Genomic DNA, 26,530 nt, shown 5'->3' with positions numbered 1-26,530 from the left:
ATTCAGCATGTCTCTATCGAAACAAACCTATGTTTCTATGAAAATTGAAGCTTTTGTTTTTCTGCGGCCCACATAAACTTAAACATTGTTTATTTGGCCTGTGTTAGCCTTTGAGTTTGACATGCTTGTTTTATATCATTAAATATTCATTTCATATTTTAATGACTGCATATATTCTATTGCTTGGTCATTGATATTTAACTTTTTATTTTTAGACATTTCTATCATTGCCAGTTTTGCATATATACACATATTCTCACCCACATCTCTGATTATTTTCTTAGGATAAATTCCCAAAAGTAAAATTGCTAGAAAAGGAATAAGCACATTTTAAAGATTTTTTTAAAAAATTCGTGTTGCTATATATTGCCAGCAATGTATGAAAAAGCCCATTTCCCAGGAACTTCACTAACTCTGCCAGTCTTTTTTAATGTGGCCAACTCTTTCTAAAATAGTCAAATGCGAGTTATATTTGGATGTGCTTTAATGTTGTTAGGCCTTAGTCACATCTCAGGATGTCATGTGGTTAGTTAGTTTCTTAACAATTTTGCTCCCAATTTCTTTCTGAACTTCAAACAACAGTAGTGAATAAAAGATACATCCCTTTCCATTAAGGTGCAGAAACATTCTTTTCACCATTTGTACATATTGATAGAAATATATAATTTTTCTTTTGGATTATACTATGCAGATGTCATAAGGTTGTGAGGTATTTTTTTTGGAGGTGGGGAGGTTGTTCCTGAAGGAGTCTGAAAAAAATTATTTTTAATACTGTCTTTAGATTTGTTTTCCTCTTACCATGTGAATGGAGAGGAGGGGAAATCTAGAATTTATATGGATGCTGTTTGTGTACTTATACCTATTGCTATCTATGTAAATTAGAGCACAGCAAAAAATAAAAGGGGCTGCATAATATGATTTTATTTATTATATTACTAGAGGCCTGGTGCAAGAAATTTGTGCACAGGGTGGGGGTGTGTCCCTCAGCCCAGCCTGCACCCTCTCCAATCTGGGACCCCTCAAGGAATGTCCTACTCAGACATCCCTCTCACAATCCAAGACTGCTGGCTCCCAACCACTCGCCTGCCTGCCTGCCTGATTGCCCCTAACTGCTTCTGCCTGCCAGCCTGATCACCCTCTAACCACTCCCCTAAAAGCCTGATCGACACCTAACTGGTCCCCTGCCAGCCCAGTCACCCCTAACTGCCCTCCCCTGCAGGCCTGATTGCCCCCAACTGCCCTCCCCTGCCGGCCATCTTGTGTCTACATGGGGGCGGCCATCTTTGACCACATGGGCCAGCCATCTTGTGTGTTGGAGTGATGGTCAATTTGCATATCACCTCTTTATTTTATAGGATTATATAGGATAATCAATGCATGTCTGAAGCATGGTACTAAATCCCAGGCATAAAAATAAAAGATGAAACAGTCCTTATTCTCAGTTGATTTAGTCACTACTTGAGGAATGATGATACATCTATAAAAAGATAAACGCTAATGCACACTAGTATATCCTAAGTGACCATGGAGTCATCTAGTAAATGCACTTAGAGTTCAGAAAATTGATTACTAAAGATTGGGCTCCTTACCTTAAGAGTATTTGGTCCCCATTTTGAATGAGGAATAGAACTTTAAGAAGAAAAAGGAGGATATTCCCAGTGAAAGTTATAGTACTCACAATTGTGGGAATTCACATGGCATTTTCAGAGTAAAAATATCATCCCAGTGATCCAGAGCAGTTTATGGAGTATCACAGGAGTAGAAAAATATGAAGTGTTTAACTAGCCTTGAATATTTACATGGGCTGAAAGAGACAGTGGAAGTAGCAAACCATTCAATATTTTATGAGAAATAAACTTACAAATAAATTAAGAAATTTTATAAGGTACTAGAGGCCTGGTGCATGAAATTCTTGTACTCAGGGGGTTCCCTCAGCCAGGCCTGCACCCTCTCGCAGTCCAGGAGCCCTCTGAGGATATGCAACTGACAATTTGGACATCCTTAGTGCTGCCATGGAGGCAGAAAAGGCTCCTGCCACTGCTGCTATGCTCGCCAGCCATGAGCCCGGCTTCTGGCTGAGCAGCGCTCCCCCCTGTGGGAGCACACTGACCACCAGGGGGAAGCTCCTGCATTAAGTGTCTGCCCCTGGTGATCAGTGCACATCACAGTGACTGGTCGACCAGTGGTCAGTGCACATCATAGTGAGCAGTTGGGCGGCCTTAGCATATCATTAGCATGTTATGCTTTGATTGGTTGAATGGACAACCAGACGACTGGACACTTAGCATATTAGGCTTTCATTATATAGGATTACTATGAAAAAATTTTGTACCAGCATGAGATAATTATTGCCTAGACTAGACAGTTGCAGAAGAAATTAAAAACAGGCATGATGCTAGAGTCATTAGAATAGAAAAGTCAACAGAACTTAGCAACTAATTAGATATCAGTATAAAAGATCATTAGCAATTCCACAAACTTTCATTCATCTGTGCATGCACTAGAACTAATGAATGAATAAGCCTGCCTTCAACCATGTACATAATATAAAACCTCATAGAAAAGGGTATGATCAACTCTACAGGTATACAAAGTGGCTACAACAGCTTTGCAGGTGAATGGGTGCTTGAGCTTTGACTACAATGATGAATAGAATTTCGCCAGATGGGAAGGAGAAAAAAATTTAATGAGAAGGGCATACGGGGGGGAAGTATCTCAAATTTTTAGACCTACATGATTGGAAAAAGATGATAACACAGACTACAAATGGAAAGTCTGGAAGTAGAGAGGTTTGAGGTGGAAAGACAATTCATTCAGTTTGGATATTCTTCAAATAAATATGTAGAGCATGCCCACCAATCTGTAGGCATTGGGGACATATCAATGAACAAATCAGGCAAAAAAAAAAAATCTGATTTCATGGAGTTTACACTTTAGTATTTGGAAATAAATACATAATTAGAGGTATAGTACTCATCAAAGAGTTTTGTTTTGTCATGGTTTTGCTTTTTTTTTCACTTTTTGTTGTTATTCATATCAATAAGATAAAATCGGTACATAAGAAAGCCTGGGTGACTTGTATCTGACTTAAGTAATCACTTAAGGCAACAAAATGTACCAAGTAACTATTCCCTTTAAGGCTTCAAACGTCCTCACACTGACCTTGATGCCTGCAAGCTTCAGACAAATGGTTTAGAAATTGAGAGCAATAAATTAGAGTGAATCACATTTAGTTAGGAGAAAATAAAGTCTTAGTGTGCTAAAACCAGCTGACCGTCTTCGAGCTTTGCATTTTTATTACACTCTCTCTGCTCTCCAGCTGTTTTTGATGCTGCACTGAGATCTTCTGACCTTTGTGGTACTTCTTGAGATGTGTCCGCACTACAGTTCTCACTAGGTCTCATTGCCAGAATGTTCAAAGAAAGAAAATTATTGGAACTGTATTTGCAGGTCAGAAACAAGGGTTTTGAGTGAATAACCTTGCAAGTGAAATTCTTGTTGCGATTAAAATGCTCAGTTTAAATGAAGAAAAGATATGTAACCTGTTTAAACATTACATTTCAAACTATTGTTAAGAGGAGAGTTGAGAGATACTGAGTAATACCATTTTTTCCTTTACACTGAAGCTGCATAGTATTCATTTCACCCTTCAGTAACCTCATATGCTGAACAAAGACTGGATATTAAAGACTTTCTGACCTCCCCAGTATTGGGAGCCAATCTTCAGAGTTCCTACATGACAGATTGAAAAAAAAAAAAATCATTCAAAGTGATTTGGAGGTTTTGTTTATTTGTTTATTCATTTCTTTGTTTTTCAATGAGTTACTATAAATAGCCCTTGGAATTTTAAATTATGCCTATTTTTCCTGAAAATGTGTTTATTTACAATGAATTGTTCTAATCAAAGCTCGGTTATTTTTAATCATGTCAAAGCAGTATGTCAAAATCATGTCAAAGCAAGATGGTGCCAAAAGTTATCTCTAGGCACTTCCAGGCGCTTGGAGATAATTGAATCTAACTCTTCTGATGGAACAAGATAATGGCAACCTGAGGAGCCCATTTGAGGATAAATTGTCTTTGAAATAGGGTTTCAAATGCTAAATACTTCCATAACTTTAGTTCAGTAACACACATTTATTAAGTGTCTAATGAGTGCCAAATCTTACCATAGGCATGTGCAGTCCTGAAATGAATAAGGTACAGTTTCCCTCAAGAACGCCTGTTCTAGTAAGAGTTAGCCTTATTAAATTATTTTCATTTATTATAAAATACTTTAGATTTCTAATTTTTATTATGATCTGGCCAAATTCATTCAAATGTATTCCATTAGTAATCATATAAACCATCAGGTCTCCAGCTGGTAATACTTTATTTAATAAATGCATGGCTAAATTATAAGCAAAGATTTGCATACTATTTTAGAAAAGATGTTAGATGTCCTATTATCATTGCAGAAATGTGTGGATGGCCTTTGTTGCTAGTGGGAGTGGGGTTCCTTGGGTACCACTGGAATAAGCATTTCTAGAGGCCCCCATGGGAGAATGAGATGTGGTAGAAAGCTTTATTTTCATGCAATTACATCCCTCGATTTCTAAAGTCCCATTTCCCTTAATCCAGTCCTGGAAGATGTGCAGCTGGGGATTCAGCAGAGCTGAAAGCAAAGCCAGTGTCCAGAGTTTCCATTCCATGGGTGGAGCTGGGTTCCATGTAGCATCAGACTAGTTGCCGTCCACTTGTCCGTTGTGTATGGGGACCACATGGCTGTGAGCCATATGGGTGAATGCAGGGGACCCAAGAGAGCACACCCCTGCAACAAGAGTCACAGGAATCCTAGGCAAACCAGGAGAGAGAACTTCTTTGCTTAAGGGTTTAAGGATCTCCTCTCTTCCCATGTTTGCAGTGGCCAGGCCTACTCTGGCCAACGACCTATTCCCAAGTGTGACTGACAGGTAAGTACCTTCCCTATGCCGCCCAGAGTTTTCTGGGCATGCCTATAATACTTGGCCTTCCCTTTGCTCCTTTCCAGTTATTAATAATTTGATTTATTACAATGGTATCACTATCATCCACATTTTATAGACAAGAAAGCTGGAAGGGATCTAACTTAAACCCAAGTTTCCAAAATCTAGTCAAAAGGACTTTCTACTGCAAATGACATGATATATAGAATACAGAAAAATAATAATTATTTGGTACTATTAGTCATCTTAATTGATTGTGGGACATTATTTTATTTTACACACAGAGGATGGAATTTGTTCTCTGTTTCCCTGATACTTTTCATGTATTATTCCATACCATTAACTGCTTAATAGATATATTTCCTTTGTATTAGTTTTCCAGATCAAGAAATTCGTAAAGTGGCAGTTCAGCAATTAGACAGCCTCCTGAATGACGAACTACTGGACTATCTCCCACAGCTAGTTCAGGTAAGAACAACAGAGTTGCCAAGGAATTCCAGGATTTTAGCTAACAATTCTCTTTAAAAGTTTCTGATGAATCAACAATAGACTACTTGAAGTGATATTGCAGTTTAGCCAGCCAAAGGGAGAAATTATAGCTCATATATCAATATGGGTAACCGCAGATATTCTCTAGCCAAAATTCATACAGTTACAAAAAAGGTATGTAAAAGCAAAAAAGGATTTTTTTAAAGCAACTGCACTTATTAATTAAACTGGGGAAAAAATAGATATGCTTGTGATGAAATCTTTTTTACCTATGTAAATAATAAGAAATTAAGTTAATAAGTGTTATATAAATAATAGCCTTTTGCTAGCCAGATCCTCAGAATTTTGAATTTTGTATTTCTTGCCTTTCTCTTAGAGTATTCTAAATTGATTATAATTCTTATAAAAGTAGCATTATTAGATAGTTCCTAAATTTTTCCTACAGAGAATATATTTTAGTGACAAAATCAAATATCACAATGTTGTTGGAGTAATTTTAGAAAAAAATATAAACTTACTTAGAAATATAAACAATTACAAGTTTTACAGATGACTCTGTAAATGACAGAATATCCAAACTACAAACTATTTTTTTTTCCAAGTTGACTATATACTGAGTGCTGAATGGATCTAAAATATTGGTCTTTATGTTTTCTGCCCTTTTTTTGTTTGTTTGCTTTTTTTTTTTTTTTAATTCGGGTGTTTTCTTATCTTAAAGGCCAGGTTGTAGTTACAAGCTTTTTTAAATGCCAGATGCCTTTGTTTTTAAACATTTAAGATAGGAAACTCTGAACCTGATAGGAGATGCCTATATTATTAAGCTGGAAAACCATATTACTTTGCAAACAGAATATGCATTCCTCTGAAGACTGCATAGAGAGTTGGTTTTGAAAAAACTCTACCATATCATCCTATATAATAAAGAGCTAATATGAAAATGGTCATCACACCCTCACACTGTCACACCATAATGGCTCAGAACTCAACACTGAGGAGAGAGGAATGGGGACCAGCCAGGCACAAATGAGCTCATGAGAGAGGAATGGGGACCAGTCAGGCACAAATGAACTGGCGAGGGAGGAATGGGGACCAGCCAGGCTGTGGCTTGGGAGAGGGACAAGCCACCCACCCTGCAGTCCCAGGCGCCAGTGGCTGCACCTGCGCCTGCAGCCCAGGAGAGGGACAAGCCACCCACTCCGTGGTCCTGGGCACCAGCGGCTGGGGCTGTGGCCCAGGAGAGGGACAAGCCACTGCCTCACGGTCCTGGGCACCTGCGGCTGTGGCCCCAGGCGAAGTTGCCTGCCCACAGTCCCCTGCAGCTGCGGCTGGCCAGGGCAAAGGCAGCCTGGGTCCTGGGTGCCTGTGGCTGGCCAGAGGGAGGAAAGCCTGGGTCCTGGGTCCCGGGTGCCTGCAACCGCCAGAGGAGGAATCCTGGGTCCTGGGTATGGGGTGAGGCAGAGGTGGTTAGGGGTGATCAGGCCAGCAGGGGAGCAGTTAGGGGCAATCAGGCCAGTAGGGGAACAGTTAGGGGCAATCAGGCCAGTAGGGGAACAGTTAGGGGTGATCAGGCAGGCAGGCAGGCTAGCAGTTAGGAGCCAGTGGTCCTGGATTGCAAGAGGCAGTTGGACATCCACCGAGGGGTCCTGGATTGGAGAGGGTGCAGGCCAGGCTGAGGGAGCCCCCGCCCTGTGCACAAATTTTGTGCAATGGGCCTCTAGTTACTTATATTAATCCTTATAGTTTTACTTCTCTAGATTTGCCAGGATACTATAGAGAAAATAAAGGTTAATTCAACTTGTAGAAATATCATTCATCTTATGGCTCCTGAGTATGGGCATCATGTTATATCTCACCCAACTCATTAAGTAAGTTTTTACAAAAGTTAAGATTAAGCCCATTTTAAAGCCCCAATCTGAACCAACACACTTAGCAACAGAAATATCACTGAGAGCCATACACCTGCAAATCCAAATTCTTCAGACAAGGTGCACATAGAATCCAGCATACCAAAAGCACAGAGATACAATTAGGTAAAGTTGTAACTATTTCCTAATTAAAAGTGAATATTGTAAAATGTTTTGAGGTGGACAAGAAGTGTGTTATGTGGCTATAAAATAAATAAAAACTGGGAAGAATTTTAAAAACATTTGTTGTGACCCTACCTGGTTGGGCTCAGTGGATAGAGTGTCATTCTGTGGACTGAAGGGTCTCGGGTTTGATTTCACTCAAGAGCATGTACCTCAGTTGCAGGCTTGATCCCTGACCCTGGTCAGGGCACGGGCAGGAGCAACCACTTGATGTGTCTCTCTCACATCGATGTTTCTCTCTCTCTCTCGATGTCTCTCCCCCTCCTTTCTGCTCTCTCTAAAAATCAATGGAAAATTATCCTCAGGTGAGGATTAGTAAAAAAATAAATAAATAAAAACATTTGTTGTAGAGTTTGTACTTAAACTTTCATGCTCTAACCTGATTTTAAAACTTCCCGAGACATGAAGAAAATTGTCCTATTGATCACTTTCTGAAAGCAAGTTATTTCATGTGTTGTCTTGTCAGAAGTACGCAGGCTATATTAAAGCAATACAAAAAGATTCTAATGAAAATAGAAGATATGGGTCATAGCTAGAAATCAAATAAGATACAGACCCATGTAATAAGCTTGGGTTATTACCAACACACAGGTCATAACCTTGCAGGCAGGTTCGTAATAATGTGATATGTACCATAAAAAGTGCCTATATCTTAGATGATGAGGCAGGATTCAGGGAGGAATTGTACCAGTAGACAGAGCAAAGCAGGGAGTTTGGAAACAAAGAAGGCAATTCAAGATCAACAAGTAATTATTGGGTTCAAGAAGAAATAATGGGGAAACCTAAAGAGAAAGCTGAAAACAGAAACATGGAAATAAATTCTGAGGCATCTCTTCTGCTCATATGCTGATAGAATATGCTCACTATTAGGGCGTTAACATAACCCAGAATCTAGTCAGCCCAGTATTAGCAAGTAAGTTAATGAAGGTCATAGCTACAGTTTTAAGACAACATACATTATGGTTGTTAGGCATACAGACCGCTACAAGAGTTTATGCAAATGTGCTGCAATCATCTTTTGTGAAATCACCCCCACTCCTTAGGAATTCATAAACTTTCTCATCCTTGGGGATGGTGGGCATATCAAGGTGGTTCTTCAGGTTTGTGTGCGAATGAATGATGTACAACTTTTTTTCTGCTGTCTGTACTGTGGTACAAAACCTGGCTTAAACTCTGAGTGTGTGTGTGTGTGTGTGAGAGAGTGAGTGAGAGAGAGAGAGAGAGAGAGAGAGAGAGAAGGGGGGGTGCAGGCAGAGAGCTTACTGAACAACTAAAGTTAGAAGTTTTTGCCTCTCAAGCAGGAAAGAATATTTTTCGAAAGAGAACCTGGTTTTCATTTTTGCAAAATATTCAGATTCCTGGCACGATACTGGGGCCCAGGCACTGACTGCTGATGGTGAGGCCCCTGCTCAGTGCAGATGGAGGTCTGAGTAGGTCTCTAAAGATATCAAGGGCTGCGTCACTCTCTGTGTTTTTCTCCAGGTTGAGTAACCTAGAAAACCTGAGTTGTTCACAGTGCAGATGAGGGAAAGGATTTGGGAATGTGTGAATTATGGTGGCAACAATCATCTTTCAAACCCATAAGTAAAGCTTCAAGGTCTGCAGGTTAATTCTGATATATCAGTTGGTGATTTCAGTTAAGGCTTTGGGTGTGCATTAATTACATCTCCAAAGGGGTAGAAATATCTATTGCCTGATAATGCCATTTCTATATCCAGAGCACTGTTCGTGATATTATATTTTTGTGCCAGGACTCTCCTCCTAGGCATGGTTGAATTCTACCAGCCTCCCACTCTCATTTATTATCTGTGATACTAAAGCATACATAAGGAAAGGAAACAAGACTGCACAAACCTAAATTGTGTGATCTGTGTGTGCTCTGTTATTAGTTATGCACCAGAAAATAAAGCTATCAAAATGTATTATTACGATTTTGTGAAAATGTTTATGACATTTTCCCTGGTCTTTTCTCAAGCCTCTTAAGTCCTGTATTCTGCTATAATTTTATTACTGAGACAAAAAAGAGTAAAGTGGTTCTATCTCTCACTTCAGGCTATCAAGTTTGAATGGAACCTTGAAAGTCCGCTAGTGCAACTCCTATTACACCGCTCATTGCAAAGCATCCAGATTGCCCATCGTCTTTACTGGTAAGATTAGCTAAGATAGGCTAGGATGCCTTTTTTAGAAGTAGAAGATTCCTTGACCTTGTAATTGCTATAAACCTCCAGTTAAAATTCAGCCAAATTTGAGTATTTGTCAAGGTTGTTTGTATTTATGACATAATTTAACTGTCATATTCAAAATCTCCCTTCTGTACTGTTGCTGATGTTTAAATCCAATATAAATATTAAATTTGGATGATACATTTCCTATAGCTTTAACCCACAAAGGAAATTTTCCATCATATCTGCTAATTGGGAGATTTCAGTATAAAATATAGTTATAAAACTGTGGATGTTTTGGAATAACATGGTTTAAAAGTAATTTCTATACAATACTAGTTATAAACAGTAAGATCTAAAGGTCACCATATACTCTTTCTATATACTCTTTAGGGCACTAAATTTTTCCTCAAGCATAAATTTGAAATATTATTATTGGAAAAACAGACATTTTAGAGATATCAGAATTTCTCCCAACATCACATACTCTTGATCTTATTGAACATGATGTGCTTTGGATGCTATTTTTCTACGCTTTCTTTCATTCCTAAATTTGTACATTCAATTTCATAGCAAAAAAAAAAAAAGAATAATTACAACTTTTAATGACCTAAGTATGAAATTGAATGTATCTTTTGCCCTTACATATGTATGACAGGCATCATTTACTGGCTTCAATTGGTAGTGAAACACTTTAATTAAAACAAACGGAAGTCAATATCATTTTTAGTAACATTTTTTTCTGCTTCAAAAAAATTACTCATGTTGACATTACTCTTCCCATGAAAATGACTCAACTATTTCATACCAAAGCAGAGATAGCATGTTTGGTTTGATATTCATTTTCATTTTAAATGCCCAATATAAAAAGCAGAACATTTTTCTCTAGTGTGTCAGTATAATGAGGCATCAGATACATTGACTAGCAGTGGTTCCCTCACTGAATAGACTCTTGTCAAGCTCTGAATGAACTCTTATTCCCTTCAGTTTTTCAGTCACCTACTATGGTGCTAAGGGAAGTTATGTGAATACACTTGGTGATGTTCTGCTATCATATTAAAGCTTAAATGCCATTAAACTCAATGTTCACTTCTCTTAAAACTTTACTCTTCTCTCATTTTAACCTGTGTTCATTCAATTGAAAGCATATTAAAAAGTAACATGACCTGACAATCTCGATTTAAATATTTTAATGAAAATATATAAAAATGTAATTTGTAAAAGACATTTTTTAAAAAATAGGACTTACACTAGCACATTGATTGCCACCTTAGTAAGTTCTTCATCTGTTAAAGTCGTGTGAAAAGTTGAGTCATTTGAAAGGTAAAAAGGAGTGCAAACGAAGTGGTAAATCAATGTCATACTTGTAAGTTCACAGTCAATACAATTATGTCACTGTTTCCAGAGAAGCTAGGAGGAAAGTCTTTCTAAGTATAATTCTCACCCTATGAAAAAGAGTAAGACCAATAACAAAGCCCATTTCTCCTCTCACTAGTTTAAGAGAAAAGTAAGATGGAAGGAATAGAAAAGAACGTAAGTTATAAATGAACTGCTTGTTTTTCAATGCTTAATTGGTAAATATATGGAAAAGAAAAAGGAAAACAAAGGGAGATTTTAAAATAACTACTTCTTTTTAAAACTTAAAGAAAAATTAAGTGTCAGTCAAATATACTAATCATGAAATAAAATTCCTAATATTTAAAGCATTTCTTCAAGTACATATGTTATGTACTATCTACACTAATAAAAGATGCAAATTGACTGTATCTTCGTGACACCCACCAGCCAATCAGGAGTGAGTATCCAAATTAATCCAACAAAGATGGGGGTTAATTTGCATACACAGGTGCAGAGCAGCCAGGGGCAGGGCAGGACATTTGTGTCATCACCATGGTGATGACACAGGCGTTCCACATCGCCCCAGCCGTTCTGGGCCTCTGGGGACCGTGGGAAGGCAGAAAGGTCGCTCCAGCTGGAGCAAAGGCAGTGCCGGCAGCCAGGGGAAGGAAGGACCATTCTTGCACAAATCTTCGTGCATCGGGCCTCTAGTGTGTGTGTGTGTGTGTGTGTGTGTGTGTGTGTGTGTGTATAGTATATATATATATATATATATATATATATCATCATGTTTAGGGAATATGTGTGTGTAGAAAGTTGAGTTAAAACTTTAAAGATGGAGCTCAACCCCACATGATACACTTTTAAAAATTCTCAATATATCTTTTTTTAATTAAAAAAAAAAAGCAATGCCCTATAGAAATAATTTAAGAAGGTGGAGATCTGTCAGCCATCAGCTTAATAATTTTGTTTTCTACTTGAATGAGCTACCACTTTCTCAGAGTCAGCATATTCAACACTAAACTCAACATCTTGGCCAGGGCTTCTCTGGATCTTCCCTGTTTCTCATTAACATGTCCAATTATTCACCAAGCTGCATAACTCTATACCTCCTAAATAACTCTCCCACATCCAGTACTTCCACTGCCACTGATCAGAAGGTTGCCTTATTAGATACTGAATTGTGAATAAATAGGCTTAGACAGAAAACCACCTTAATGCTCAGCATCACTGTGTGTGGTCTTCCTGAAAAGAGAAATTGACTTGGAGTTACCGCAGGTATCCTCCACCGAAAGGGTGAATGTGGGATGAGTAGCCCCTATTTTTCATGGAAAGGGAGTTAATAAAAGTTTTGGATTTGGAAGATTTAAGCCCTAAATCCTGGTTGTCATCCTAAAAGGTGGCTATAATTGGAAATTAGGTTGTCATCCTAAAAGGTGGCTATAATTGGGAATTATAACATTTTGGGTTCACATCTAGGAGACCACTCTCCCCATCATATAACAATTAATTATAGCAGCTTAAACTCAAGGCCCCTTTCCATTTTGGATAGGAAACAATTTAACTGATAGTGAGATATTGGGTTTAATAGGGTCCCCATAAAAGGTATCCACATATCCACAGAAACTTGTAAATATGACCCAATTTAGAAAAAGAATCTTTGAAGATATAATTAAATTAAATATCTTGAGATTATATTAACCTAGATTATCAGGGTGTGTCATAAACCCATTGACAAGTGTTATAAGAAACAGAAGAGAAGACACACACCCAGAATGGGCCATGTGGAGATGGAGGCAATGATTGGAGTGATGCATTGGAAGCCAAGGAATGTCTAAGAGCCACCAGAAGCTGAGAAAGGCAAAGAATGCTTTCTCCCCTAGAGCCTTGAGAGGGAGCACAACCCTATCTTTTTTGTTTTGTTTTGTTTTGTTTTGTTTGTTAATCCTCACCAGAGGATATTTTCCCCATTGATTTTTAGAGAGAGTAGAAGGGAGAGTGGAAGTGGAGATACAGAGAGAGAGAGAAACATAGATATGAGAGACACATCGATAGGTTGCCTCTTGCACATACCCTGAATGGGGCATGGATAGAACCTGCAACACCAGGGTAAGTGCCCTTGACAAGAATCGAACCCACAGCCCTTCAGTCTGCTCTAACCACTGAGAAAAACCAGCGAGGGTGCACACCCTTATCTTGATTTCAGATTTCTGGTCTCCAGAACTGTGAGAATAAATTTCTGTTGCTTAGGCCACCAGTTTGTGCTCATTTAGTGTGGCAGTCACAGGAAATTATAAAGAAGAAAACTTGATGAAGGTCCCTGACTAGACTGGCTGTGATGTCACATCATGTGGGAAGCTTTCCCTGACCTCCTCCCCAGCCACCACCTGCGTTGATTACTGCTCCCACGTTGTACCTCAGAATGTACTCTATGTGACTGTCAGAAGTCATGGCACACCAGCTTAACACTTCTACTTCTTTGTCGATTTCCACTCTTAGTCCATAGATTAGCTAATGGTAGCAACCATGTCATACTCTTCAGCTTACTAATCCCATCAGGGTCTGAAATTCAGGAGATACTTAAAAAGAAAAAAAAGTTATCAAAGCCATGAATCTATAGGAATTCCTTTAAGGCTCTCAGTATTTCTGCATGCCTGGAATCCCGAGTACCTTCTCAAAGGCACTGTGGGTGCCTCGGCCAGATCCCCTCTACCTGGCTGGGGCACCCATCTCATAGCTTCTGTGAGTATTGACAACCCCCTCTTCTCTGAGAATTGTTCTCTGAAAGCTTAGTCACCTGGCCTGGGAGGTGGGAAATCCCCAATTTACATTCCAGAGCCTCCCCCCTCCCCCCAGATTAGATCAAAGCTAGACTTGACCTCCTCCTTGTTAACTCCATTCCCTCCCCGCTAATGCTTACTCTACTCCTTCACAGGATATTTCCTGAAGAGAACTCCTTCAGTAAATCAAATGCATCTAAATATCTCTCTCATAGTCTGTTCTAGGGAACCTGACCTAAGATAAGCAATTCTTTATTGAAGAAAAGAATTTTAATATGTGTTTTTAAAAATTGGAGCATCAGTATGCTGTGAACTGTATTATAAATGAAACAACAATATTTCAGTCTTCCATACTCCTAAGTCCAGTTGAATGAGCTCCAAGAGAGAGTCAAATTAAATCAAAATCTGTACAGTAGAGAACCTTTTATAGCATGGCTCCTTTATAAATTATTTCCTTCAAAGTGTGAGGGCAGCTAGAGATAAAGATCTCATTTGAAAACTATTAAGTACAGCAATTTTTTTGTTTTATTAACTGATATATCACAAGCACCTAATATAGTACTTGCATTTGACAAATAGTCAATAAATTACTATTGACTGCAAGAATAGGATTTAGTTACCTGGGCCAAGCTGTGCCCATGCAGACTTATGACAGTAGGGGGCAGGAGAGGGCTGCTTGAGCCGTCCATCTGGCTTGATGCGAAACCAGAGTTGGTAAGGCTAGAGCACATTCTGGAGACTGGCCCAAAAACGTAGTAGGCAAGGAATCTCACTAGTGAAGTGAAAACTGGACTGGAAGGGGAATGGAAGCAGAAATCGGGGACTAGCCTGAGTCAAAAGTGAGGGGTTTGAAGAACAAATTGACGCAGCAGTGTCTGCTGGACCAGTTGGGAGAACCACAGAGTGAATTAAGCCAATGGTGTCTCTGGTGCCAGGAGGCCTTCGCAAGGTGGCACCTGGTGTACAGGACTGTATTCTATAAGCTTTTCTATGCTAACCATAAAACTGAGGTGACACAAAATCTGCCCATTAACTTTCTAAACAATGTGTCCTAAACTTTTTTATTTCTAGAATGGTGGGACAGTTTCTCAAATCACGGACAACTCAAAACAAAGCAAAATAATGTGGAAATTTTGCATCATGTGATTTGAAGATACACATGTCCCTCTCATACCCTCTCTTAATATATATATATACATATATATATATCTCCCCTGGTGCCTGAAATTCTTTCATTAATGAGTCACTTCTTGTTTCTTCCCATATGTTCTCTTCTAATATGAATATATATATATATATATATATATATATATATATATATAGATAGAGAGAGAGAGAGAGAGAGAGAGAGAGAACATAATACTGATGATGAATTAGTTGATCATTTGTTCATTTTTGTGACGAACATTGAGATGCTAGTTACTGTTGAACTATTAAGGATAAAAGAGAATGGTCCTTGTCTCAGTGAGCTCACAGGCTAACCACACATTAGCTTCCAGGCAGCAGGAAAGAACCCACTCACTCTCTGTCAGGGACGAAGTAGACAGAAGGAACTGACAACACAGTCTGTCCACTTTACAGTTGTACCTTGGACTGTTCCTAATGCAACTTGTAGGCAGAGAGGCAAGGATGGCCATCAAGTAAATAAAAAGGCCTAAGTGTGTGCTCCCATTCTGTCAGAGGTAAATACTGATAAAGGCGTACAAAGGAAAGCACAAAGGAGGTAGATGCTCTCTCTGCTTTGATGTCTGACACGCTCCCTGAAGAAAGAGGGAAGAGCTGTACTTTAGAGAGTTATGCCTGGTGTAATGGAGCACACATGATACAGAATCAATAAGAGGGTTTAAAGTCTCAATCCTTTACCTTCTAGAATCATTATATTGCTACTAATTCACCTCTTCCCCTTCACAGTGTAATAAATAATACATATTGTTTCACTTTTTTTGTAAGGGAAAGATGTTTTTTGCTGTCATTTAATATTGATCTGTTATAATCATCTTTCACCCTGTTGTCCTCAGGAAAGTATACACCAGGTAAAATGCTTACAATGAGCAATTCACTAAGCTAACAATAGCTGTTCTCTACCCCAATCAACCTGAAAAAAAGTGATGGATAGTTATAAGAAAGTGTGAATTTTATATAATAACTAGAGGCCCGGTGCACGAAATTCATGCATGGGGGGGGGGGAGGTGTCCCTCAGTCCAGCCTGCACCCTCTCCAATCTGGGACCCCTCAAGGGATGTCTGACTGCCGGTTTAGACCCGATCCTGGTGGGATCAGGCCTAAACAGGCAGTCGGACATCCCTCTCACAATCCAGGACTGCTGGCTCCCAACTGCTCCCCTGCCTGCCTTCCTGATTGCCCCTAACTGCTTCTGCCTGCCAACCTGATCACCCCCTAACCACTCCCCGGCCAGCCTGATTGATGTCTAACTGCTCCCCTTGGCAGCCTGTTTGCCCCCAACTTCCCTCCTCTGCCAGCCTGGTCACCCCTAACTGCCTTTCCCTGCAGGCTTGATCACCCCCAGCTGCCCTCCCTTGCAGGCCTGGTCCCTCCCAACTGCCCTCCCCTGCTGGCCATCTTGTGTCCACATGGGGGCAGGATATTTGACCACATGGGGGCAGCCATCTTGGGTGTTGGAGTGATGGTCAATCTGCATATTACTCTTTTACTAGATAGGATAGAGGCCTGGTGCACGGGTGGGGTGGGGGCCAGCTGGTTTGCCCTGAGGGGTGTTCCGGATCAGGGTGGGGGTTCCTTTGGGGCATGGGGCGGCCTGGGCGAGGGGCCTGTGGTGGTTTACAGGCCGGCCACGGCCCCCGGTGACCCAAGCAGAGACCCTGGTATCTGGGATTTACTTATCTTCTACAATTGAAACTTTGTAGCCTGGAGCAGAGCCAAGCCTTCTGCTTGCTTTGTGGCAACGGCCATTTCTGTTGGGATTTATTTATCTTCTATAATTGAAACTTTGTAGCCTTAATCAGAGGCCTGGGCCGACCAGGGTGTGCGGAAAGCTTGGCTTCCTCCATCGCCAGGGAAATCCAAGCCTCCCTCCTGCTCTCTCTGTGGCCACAGCCATCTTGATTGGGTTAATTTGCATACTCGCTCCTGATTGGCTGGTGGGCATGGCTTGTGGGTGTAGCAGAGTGATGGTTAATTTGCATATTACTCTTTTGTTAGATAGGATTAGTCAAATCTATTAGCACAGTTTTCTAGTTAAGGTATAATACTAGTATGGGGATAGTTGTTTTTGTCTGTTTTATTTCTAGTTTATGTGGAAGAGGTTTTATGAAATTCCCTCAATAAAAAGATTTTTAGAAACAATATAATTTTTAAATTAATTTTCTAATATAATTTAAGTCTTATTACTCCTATTATATACATATGAAAATAGAATCTGATACAAAGTTTCACCACAAATCCATGCAAAAGCTAGGAACAGAGCTTCACCTTAAATTTATTTCTAGTTTAAATTATTTTCCCTTCAAATTCTTCTATTTTGTTAAAAGAAAAAAGTGAAGAGTTATAAAAATGAACATTTTGTATATATGTACTGGAAAAACTTAGCAACACACCTCAAATCTTACTAGGAAAAAAGGAAGGAAAGAAGGAAGAAGAGGGGATGAATGGAGAAGGAAGGAGAGGAGGGGAAGGAAAGTGGGGAGGGGAGGGGAGAGGAGGGGAGGGCAGGGGAGGGTAGAGGAGGGGAGGGGAGGGAAGGGGAGGGGAGGGGAAGGGAGGAGAGGAAACTTGGATCAGATCTGGCCTTTGGAAACTAAATTTTCTAATCCACTCTCTAGCAGTTTTTCATCATAGCCACATGCAATTACATACTTGCTTCCTTAGATAGTAATCTGGTTTCCCTATAATAATAGCAGTCTCCTCTGTTACAGCTCATGCTATATATTTGGGTTAAGGCCCTGAAAAACAGCATTGTAGTGCTTAGTTTGCATTGTTTCCCATGCAGACTGCAGCTTTGCTATAGCCAACAAAAAATGTGGTCAAAAAAGTCATGCTGTTGAGAAACCATCTTTGCCTTCTAATAATATTTGAATTTGGCTTCCAAAATGAGTAAACTAACATACATTCATAGAGTTACAGGACTGGGGAGTCAAATGGAACCTTATGAATAATCTGCTATAATACTTTCCCTCCAGAAAGATTTCAACAAGTTAAGTGATTCATCCATTGACAATCATCTAGCTGGATAAAGATTTGAAATTAAATTTTTTTCATGACATCTCATGCCCAATTCTGATCTCTTTCCAATTCAACATCTACTTTTTAAAAAATGCAACTTGAATCCATCAAATATTTGTGTGTTTTTTTCTATCAATAATTAGGAACACATTCAACTTAAAAAGCAAACTAAGGAAAAAAAATATCCTCAGTTGAGATCTTTATATCTAATAGCTCAAAAATTTTGCATTAGGTGTTTGTCTGACCTACAAATGCTGTCAATTATAATATTAATTAAAATATTTTATCAAAAATTTGTTTAAGAACCTGTATACCTGAAGGAGTTTTGAAGGAAACAAGAGGTCTCCCCAATCTTTCTTTTGCAGTTCCTGATTCACACTTAAAACACTAAATTTGCTCTTTGTTTTACTATTAGACAATTAGTGATAAAAAAGCAATTGCTGAGTAATTTACATAGTAGATTTAGTTTGTACTTATTTTTAATGCATATTATATAAAACCAAGACTTTCTCAGTTTTCTCAAAAGCCCTAATTAAGCAACTAGCAGTATGCTAATGAAACTAATGTCAGCCCATTCCATCAAGTTAAATAGGTTAGAAAATAAATTCCTGTAGTCCAGGCCAGAACTTTGCAATAACAAAATGCAAGCAACAGTCTTTACTTACCCAGTAAGCAATTGGATATAGAAACCTAAAGAGCAGGAGAAAGATCTGGGTAGGTGTCAGAGAATTGGAATATACCAACACATTGATGGTACTTGATAGGCCTCCATCTTATGGATTGGTTACCCCCCAGATTTGGAGTTCTCACCTGGATTCTCTGAACCCAAATTTTTAAAAGAGAGAGAAATAAGCAGAGCATCATGTGAAAAGTATTTTAAATGCTAGGAATAGGAGTAGCACACACTACTTCTTTTTCCCCTTCAGTTTTATTTAGAAACTAGAGGCCTGGTGCATGAGATTCATGCACTAGGGGGTGTCCCTCAGTCCAGCCTGCGCCCTCTTGAAGTCCAGGACCCATCAAAGGATGTCTGCTTGCCAGCTTAGGCCTGATCCCTCTGGCCTCCAGGGAATCAGGCCTAAGCCAGCAGTCAGACAGCCCTCTCTCAGCCTGGGCTCTCACATTCTGGGACCCCCTAGCTCCTTACTTCCCACCTGCAGTGGAGGTGGGAGAGGCTCCCACCACTGCTGCTGCGCTTGCCAGTTGTGAGCTCGGTTCACTGCTCCTTGGTGCTGCCTTGAAGGTGGGAGAGATCCTGCCACCACTGCTGGGCTCACCAGCCATGAGCCCGGCTTCTGGTTGAACAGTGCTCCCCCTGTGGGAGTGCACTGACCACCAGGGAGAAGCTCCTGCATTGAGTGTCTGCCCCTTGCTGGTCAGTGCACATCATAGCGACCGGTCGTTCCACTATTTGGGCGATTTGCATATTATGCTTTTATTATATAGGATAATTGAAATACATGACATCACTAAGTAAGTTTAAGGCATACAACATGATGGTTTCATTTACATGATATATTGAGAAATGTTACCACATTAGGTTCACTAACAACCTTCATTTCAAATATCTATAATAATAAAGTATAATATGCTAATTAGACTGGACATCCTTCCAGACGACCTTCCAGACGAAGCTAGTGGCCAGAGGGAAGCCCGGGTCCCGGATGCCTGCCGGCGACCAGAGGGAAACCCAGGTCCCAGGTGACAGAGGGAAGCTGGTGCCGGCAGCCATGGAAAGGAAGGCCTATTCTTGCACGAATTTCATGCATAGGGCCTCTAGTATACAATAAAAAGACAAGAACAAAGAAAAGAAAAAGATTCTCCTTATGATGAGATCTCTTTGGATTTATTCTCTTAACTTTCCTATATATGACACAGTAGTGTTAACTATAGTCATTATGTTGTATATCACATTTCTAATGCTTAGTTATCTTTTCAATTGAATTTATTGGGTTGACATTGGTTAATAAAACCATACAGGTTGCAAGTGTACAACTCTGTATAAAACATCATCTGCCACTGCATTGTCTGCTTACTTCCCAAAGTCAACTCACTTTCATTTATCCCCCCCTTTGCCTTCTACCCTCACCCCTTACTCCCCTTTTCCTTTGGCATTTGTTGTTGTTATTGTTTTTGCTTAATCCCTTCACCTTTTTCACCCAGCCCTAGACTTCACCAGTTGTCAGTCTGTTCTTTGTCTCTATGAGTCTATTTCTCTTTTGCTTATTTTACTTTGTTCATTAGATTTCACATATAAATGACATCATATGGTATTTGTCTTTCTCTGACTGGCTTTTTCACTTAGCTTAATATTCTGCCATCCTCAGTGTGCTCACTTGTCCACAGTCCAGTTCACATCATCGTTATGAGAAGACCACTTCAGTTGGTATCACATCCACATGACACCATACAACAAAAGAAGATAATTCTTTCCCAGTAAGAACATTCTCCTTATAAGCCTCATATCAGAGTTGACTGCATATTTATCATTTGCCTGAATTGGGTCACATGTCATCCTGAACCAATTACCTGATCAAATGGCAATAAGGTGAATTGACTTACCCGACTGGTTTAGAATATTCAGAATTCATCCCTAAACTGGTCATCTTCCCTGAATATTTTGATATCTGAACAAAATCAGATTATTTGTTCACACGTAAAGGGAAGAATAGATTTGGTACAGAAAAAAGTCCTATGTCCCCTTTCTAAACTGTGAAGTCCTATATTAACCATCCATCCTTAACAGAGAGCATTGCACATAGTACATATAATTGGTCTTCAACAAAATACCTGTTAAATTAATTTTAAAAAATAAACATACCACCTACATGTGTACTGCCTATAGCTTAACTTTTCTTGATTACTGTATTTAAAACAGCAGGCAACCAGAACAAGTTATATTATGCTAAATACATAGAGTTGGCCATTGATATTCTGATCATCATTTTTGCTCTTTTTAAAAAAGTAGTCTCCCTGGAATTGGGAGGAATTGAATTAAATGACTTACAGAAAAATATGATGCTCTGAAATAAAAGTTTTTGAGGAAGTATCAGGTGTTAACATTGATTGAGTCCACAGTGTGAGGTGCTTTATACTGACCTAACGTTGCTCTTTCTTGAAACCCTTATTGAAAATGAAAATCTATATCTAGTGATTTTGCAAGAAGTGTTTTATGGGGAGAACTTGACAAGTAACCCCTTACTATCTCTTAAAATAAAATGTTCTGTATTGAGACTTTCTGTGATCATCAGGGAATTACTGAACCGTTTCTGGTTTTTGCTGCTCCTATGTGCTCCAGGTGTGTTTTTTCTGGATTATGAAATTCATAGTTCTTTTTGGTTTGTTTCAGTTTGCGACTAAATCCTTTATTTTTGGCCCTATTTTTCTTTCTCTTTGCTCATCAAAAGATCACTCTTTGAAAAGGTTGAATGGAAATTTTGGTGACTTTCTTTATAACTCAGTTTTCTATTTCACGTGTGTACAATTATTGCAGTTGCAAGGGAAAGCCAGTTACTTTATTATTCCTTATCCAAAGACCTTCATCTGTGTTGTTTTTGTTGCAAGAAAACCCAGACTTGGATAGTTCAATCAAATACTTGTAATATTTAATAACTTAGAATTCTTGCACTTGTTTTGGCCTGTATGATTCATTTTTGACTAATGATAAGTAATCAGCTTGCACAAATAAGACTGAAGTTATGTATGTTATATTGTATTTGTGGACTGTGTATAGAAAATTATTAAATAAATGTAAATTGATAAGCTTGATATCAGCAGAGAATGGTTAAATTCTTTTGTTTGACTCTGCAAAAGTTATATATTATGTCCTCTTTCTGAATTTACTTTTGTTTAGGATGGCAAAATGCATACAGAGTATTCCTATATTATTCTTTCAGTGTAGAAAAATAATTGAACAATTCTTCTTTAATAGACATCAGAGAATTATAGTGTTGATGGTTTGTGCCATCAGGAAATTATACTGTTATGTAGATTACCAGAAATATAGCCCATTCTTCAGTACTACTAGGATTGGCATCAGCTCTGTGCAAGGCCTGTTTTTACTTGTATAAACCATATCATTGATTCTGGAAGATGAAAGCATGTTCATACTGTTCCAAAAACTACCTTAGGGCTTTATGTTGCAATTCTCCAGCAAGTATACATATATTTCCCAAACTCTCCTTCTTTGTAATGTAATCATCTGTGTTAATTCTAAAACTTTTCATTTTCTATAAAATAAAAATCAAGTGCACTGATTTTTATTTATTTTTTTATATATTTTATTGATTTTGTACAGAGAGGAAGGGAGAGGGATAGAGAGTTAGAAACATTGATGAGAGAGAAACATCGATCAGCTGCCTCCTGCACACCCCCTACTGGGTTGTACATAGTTTTATTTTAAAAATACAACTTACTGCCTGGCCAGTGTGCTCAGTGTTGAGCGTCAACCAATGAACCAGGAGGTCACGGTTCAATTCCAATCAGGTCTCATGTCCGGGTTGCAGGCTTGACCCCCAATGGGGGGCATGCAGGAGGCAGTTAAGCAATGATTCTCTCTCATCATTGATATTTCTATCTCTCTCTCCCTCTTCCTTCCTCTCTGAAATCAATAAAAATATATTTTTTTAAAAACTTAGCTTGAGGATCTTCATAAAAGTAAGCATGCTTTCATAATGCCATTTTTTACAACTGAGCAGTATTCTACTGCTAGTTAATTTAATTAATTTAGCAAAATATTATAATTTATTATGATATAATTAGCTAACACCCTATTATTGTACATTCAGATTATTTCCAATATTTTTTATTATATTAACATTGAGATGAACTTCCTTGTGCTTAAATATTTGCATATGTTCTTAGTTATTTCTTTGGCTGGAATAGAGAACATAAATGTTTATGCTTCTTTTTATCTACATTGCCAAATTGCCCTTTACTATGGTTGTAGGAATTTATACTCTCACTAGTAGTGCATAGAGTGGCTGTTTCTGCTACCCTAACCCACAGTTGCAATTGAACTGAATTTAATAATACTGTCTAATTGTTGGGTTAATTTAATTACAAATGAGTTGGATGTGGTTTGGGGTTAATTTTTCTCTAGTGTTTCCTAATTTTTGAATGGTGCATTTATTTTAAGAGGGTTTCGGTACAACTTATATTATAAAGAATTCCATTTCCCAGGAAGGCCCACCAATAATTGTATTAGTTTATTATTGCTCCTATAACAAATTACCACCAACTTAGTTCTGGATATCAAAAGTCAAGAAATGGGTCCTTTATGAAAAAAAGAAAAAAGAAATGTGTCCTATGGGGCTAAAATCAAGATTTTTAGCAGGGTTGTACTGCTTCTGAAGTCTCTAGGGGAGAATCTACTTACTTGAATATTTCAGCTTCTAAAGGCTTCTCACATTCCTTGATTCATGGCCCTCTTCCAGCAAGGAATCCCTCTTACCTCTGCTTCCATCATCACATCTCCTTCTCTTCACTCTGACCCTCCACCCTCCTTCTTATAAGGACCCTGTGGTTACATTGGGCCCACTCAGAAAAGGCTAAAGAGATTTAATTCTAACATTAAATTTTATAGATGGTCCATAGAATATTGGCCACACAGAGATACTGTTATCAGACATCCTTCTGCTGTGTCATGGAAGAGGCATTTCAGGAACACCCCCGTAGAAGGATTTTAAGCGATAATGGCAAGACTTATTAGAGTGAAAGAGATCACACACCCTCAGAGAGGCAGAGAGCTGGAAGGCTATCATAGCAGATGTGTGGACAGAGGCAAAAGGAAAGTCCCCTGCTGGCTATGCTGCTCGCTGCTCCCCAGGTTGCTAGTCTCATGGAGACTTTTAGAGTTTAGGAGAAAACAAAGGAAAAAGTACGTGCCCAAGAAAAGGGCATGTGCATGTCCAACGAAGGTGTGCAGGGCACAGATGCCCTTGAAGAGGCTGCCACACTCGATGAGGTGCTTCCCTGGCACTCGGCTGGTGGATTGCATTCACTGACCCCAGGTACACCAAGATCGATGCCTCATCCATGACCAGGGGGTTCAGCTCCGTCTCACTGCAGATAAAGTTTAGCTTCTGGGGTCTCAGGCCCAAGAGGGCCAGGGCCCAGAGATGCAGTGCCATCACCCCTGGCACCCCAGGCTCCAGCAGGCCAGCTCAGCCTCTGCTCCCAGCTGGCCTTAAAATTCTTAGCTTGTGTGACCTTGGGTAAGTCACTTATCTTCTCTGCCTCATTTCCCCATCTGCCACCAAGGCTCTGTGACGCCCAGGTCTCTGTCAGCACTGCTCTCTGCCCTGTGTGCCCCGAGACAGGGGTTTGTTAAACTTCTATATATTTCCTTGGGTTTTTGGGAAAGAGCAGGCTTTCTTTCAAACTACCCATTCTCTTTCCTATCTTTTCCAGGGCCGGTGCTGGTGCCCTGCCCTTACCCAGCCTCTTTACTGGATTTTACTTTCCCCTTTATGTTCCTGGTCTTGGCTTCTACTGTGCATGCACTCAGTGAAAGCCATTTCCCTCTGCTTTTCTCACTCCCCTGCCCCTCCCCGCAACACAACCCCGCCAACACCACCTCCTGTTGATGCTCCCTGGGGTGATGGGAATCATCTTTCCTGCCTATTCGGATGCTTGGTGACTGTGAAACTGTCCTTTCCTAGTTGATTCAGCTTTATCAGATGCCTGGCTCCCTTCTCTTTGATCAATATCTCACTAACTCCCTACTGTAATAATACTATTCAAATTAAAACACAACCCAACCTTTTTGCAAAAGATAGATAATACACTTTGGAACACCAAAGGGGGAAAAATGTGGTTTTCCCTTAAAGATATGACATGCATATTAGAGCTGATGTTAGGAAAAATTGGAGTGAAATTAAATAAGCAGTCCTTTTCCTGATCACTCCCTTCTGTTTCCTTTATCTTGACTATCCTAGTTCAGGCCTATTTGTGTAGATCACTGACAGCGGATAAGCCAAAGGTATTGATGATTCTGAAATCTGGACCATTGCCCATGGGAAAATTGAATGAGATCACTGCTTTTTAATTTAACCTGTGACAAAATCTAAACACTTAGGGCCAAGTTTAAAAGAGAGGAAGTTTTAGATGTGGACCCTCTGGTTTTATTTCAATTAATGTCCATTTTTATGCAAGTTGAATTTATGGCTCAGTAATTTCTTCTCACTGATTAAATTGGTCTCATTTCAAGACATAATATTGGCTGCTTTCTTTATTATTAATAAAACTAAATTGTCCAGCACTCATTATTTTCAGTGGTTTAGAAACAGTTCTTTAAATAAATACTGTAATTTATAAATGCAGTGTTTTTGGCATGGTATCATTGCTTGTGCAAGAACACCATAGCCTTTATCAGTTGTATTTAAAAATGCAGCTTTTCACCCTAGCCAGTGTAGTCAGAGGTTAGAGTGTCAGCCTGCTCATGGAAGGGTCGCAGGTTCAATTTCCAGTCAAGGGCACGTACCCAAGTTCCAGGTTCGATCCCCTGGTGTGTGAAAGAGGTAACCAATCGATGCATCTCTCTCACATCAATGTTTCCCTCTCTCTCTTCTTTTCTCTCTCCCTTCCACTCTCTCTAAAAATCAGAGGAAAAAAAATCCTCAGGTGTGGATTAGCAACAACAAAAGTACAACCTTTCTATAAAGCATAGGAGAATTTTAGTAATTGATAAAGACACTTGATTTTGACTCATCTTACTTATTGTTAATAGTCACTATCAGCAGCATTGATTGCTGTGCTCTGATTTCCATCTTTCTTTGAGTCATCAGATTTGTTTAGCTATTCATTATCATGATATACCTCACATCCAAAAATTGTATAACATACAGAATTGTTTCCTTCCTCATGAAATTTTTAAGCACACTTATAGGAGAGCATATCAACTTTAGTGGTATATCTAAGGGAAATTAAATATAAGGTAGCAAGAAATCAAAGCCTATCTCCCTTTGACAATGTTAACTCTACAGTTGAATAAAATGCTGCAAATTGAAAATATTAGCCACCCTTTCCCCATAAATAAATCTTTCCTCATTAATGCTTCACTCCAGATTTCTCCTCTCACAGATAAACTTGACATTGGCAACATGGAGGATTCCTGCTAAATGTTTACATGAGGGGAAGAATGCTCCCTAATTAATCACCAGTGGACGAGCACCGGTGATTATGTGTTGGTCGCACTTCTGATGCAGATGTTCATAATTTGAATGGAATTTAATGAGCACAGGTCGTTTAGCAATTTTTATTCTCTGGTGCAAACCAAGGCAATTAAAACACTTTATGTTCATGGAATCACGGAAGCATAGAATGTGAGAAATGGAAGAGACTTGATATGTCTTCATGACCTATTCTTTCATTTTGCAAATGAGGAAACTGAAAACCAAAGAGACTTAATGTTTCCCTGTCCCATACCCCCTTGTGTTAAGCCTATATGATTTTATTAATGGCCTCAGAGCTGGCAATACGCAAATCTGTGAAGATCATAAAGGCCTTCTCCA

At 39.2% G+C, this 26,530-nt stretch overlaps 1 protein-coding gene across 2 annotated transcripts in view; it reads left to right on the top strand.

Annotated features, from left to right (window-relative positions):
* The window catches only part of PIK3C2G (phosphatidylinositol-4-phosphate 3-kinase catalytic subunit type 2 gamma), a 262,489-nt gene that overhangs the window by 97,093 nt on the left and 138,866 nt on the right, over window positions 1–26,530 (top strand). For both annotated transcript variants that reach the window (XM_054719240.1, XM_008140463.3), the window contains 2 exons: window positions 5,336–5,429; window positions 9,590–9,684. In XM_054719240.1, the coding sequence (XP_054575215.1) occupies window positions 5,336–5,429; window positions 9,590–9,684 (189 nt within the window). The remainder of the gene's footprint in view (window positions 1–5,335; window positions 5,430–9,589; window positions 9,685–26,530) is intronic.

Source organism: Eptesicus fuscus, chromosome 7, assembly GCF_027574615.1.
Source record: "Eptesicus fuscus isolate TK198812 chromosome 7, DD_ASM_mEF_20220401, whole genome shotgun sequence".
NCBI lineage: Eukaryota > Metazoa > Chordata > Mammalia > Chiroptera > Vespertilionidae > Eptesicus > Eptesicus fuscus.
This window is presented reverse-complemented; position numbering and strand designations above follow the sequence as displayed.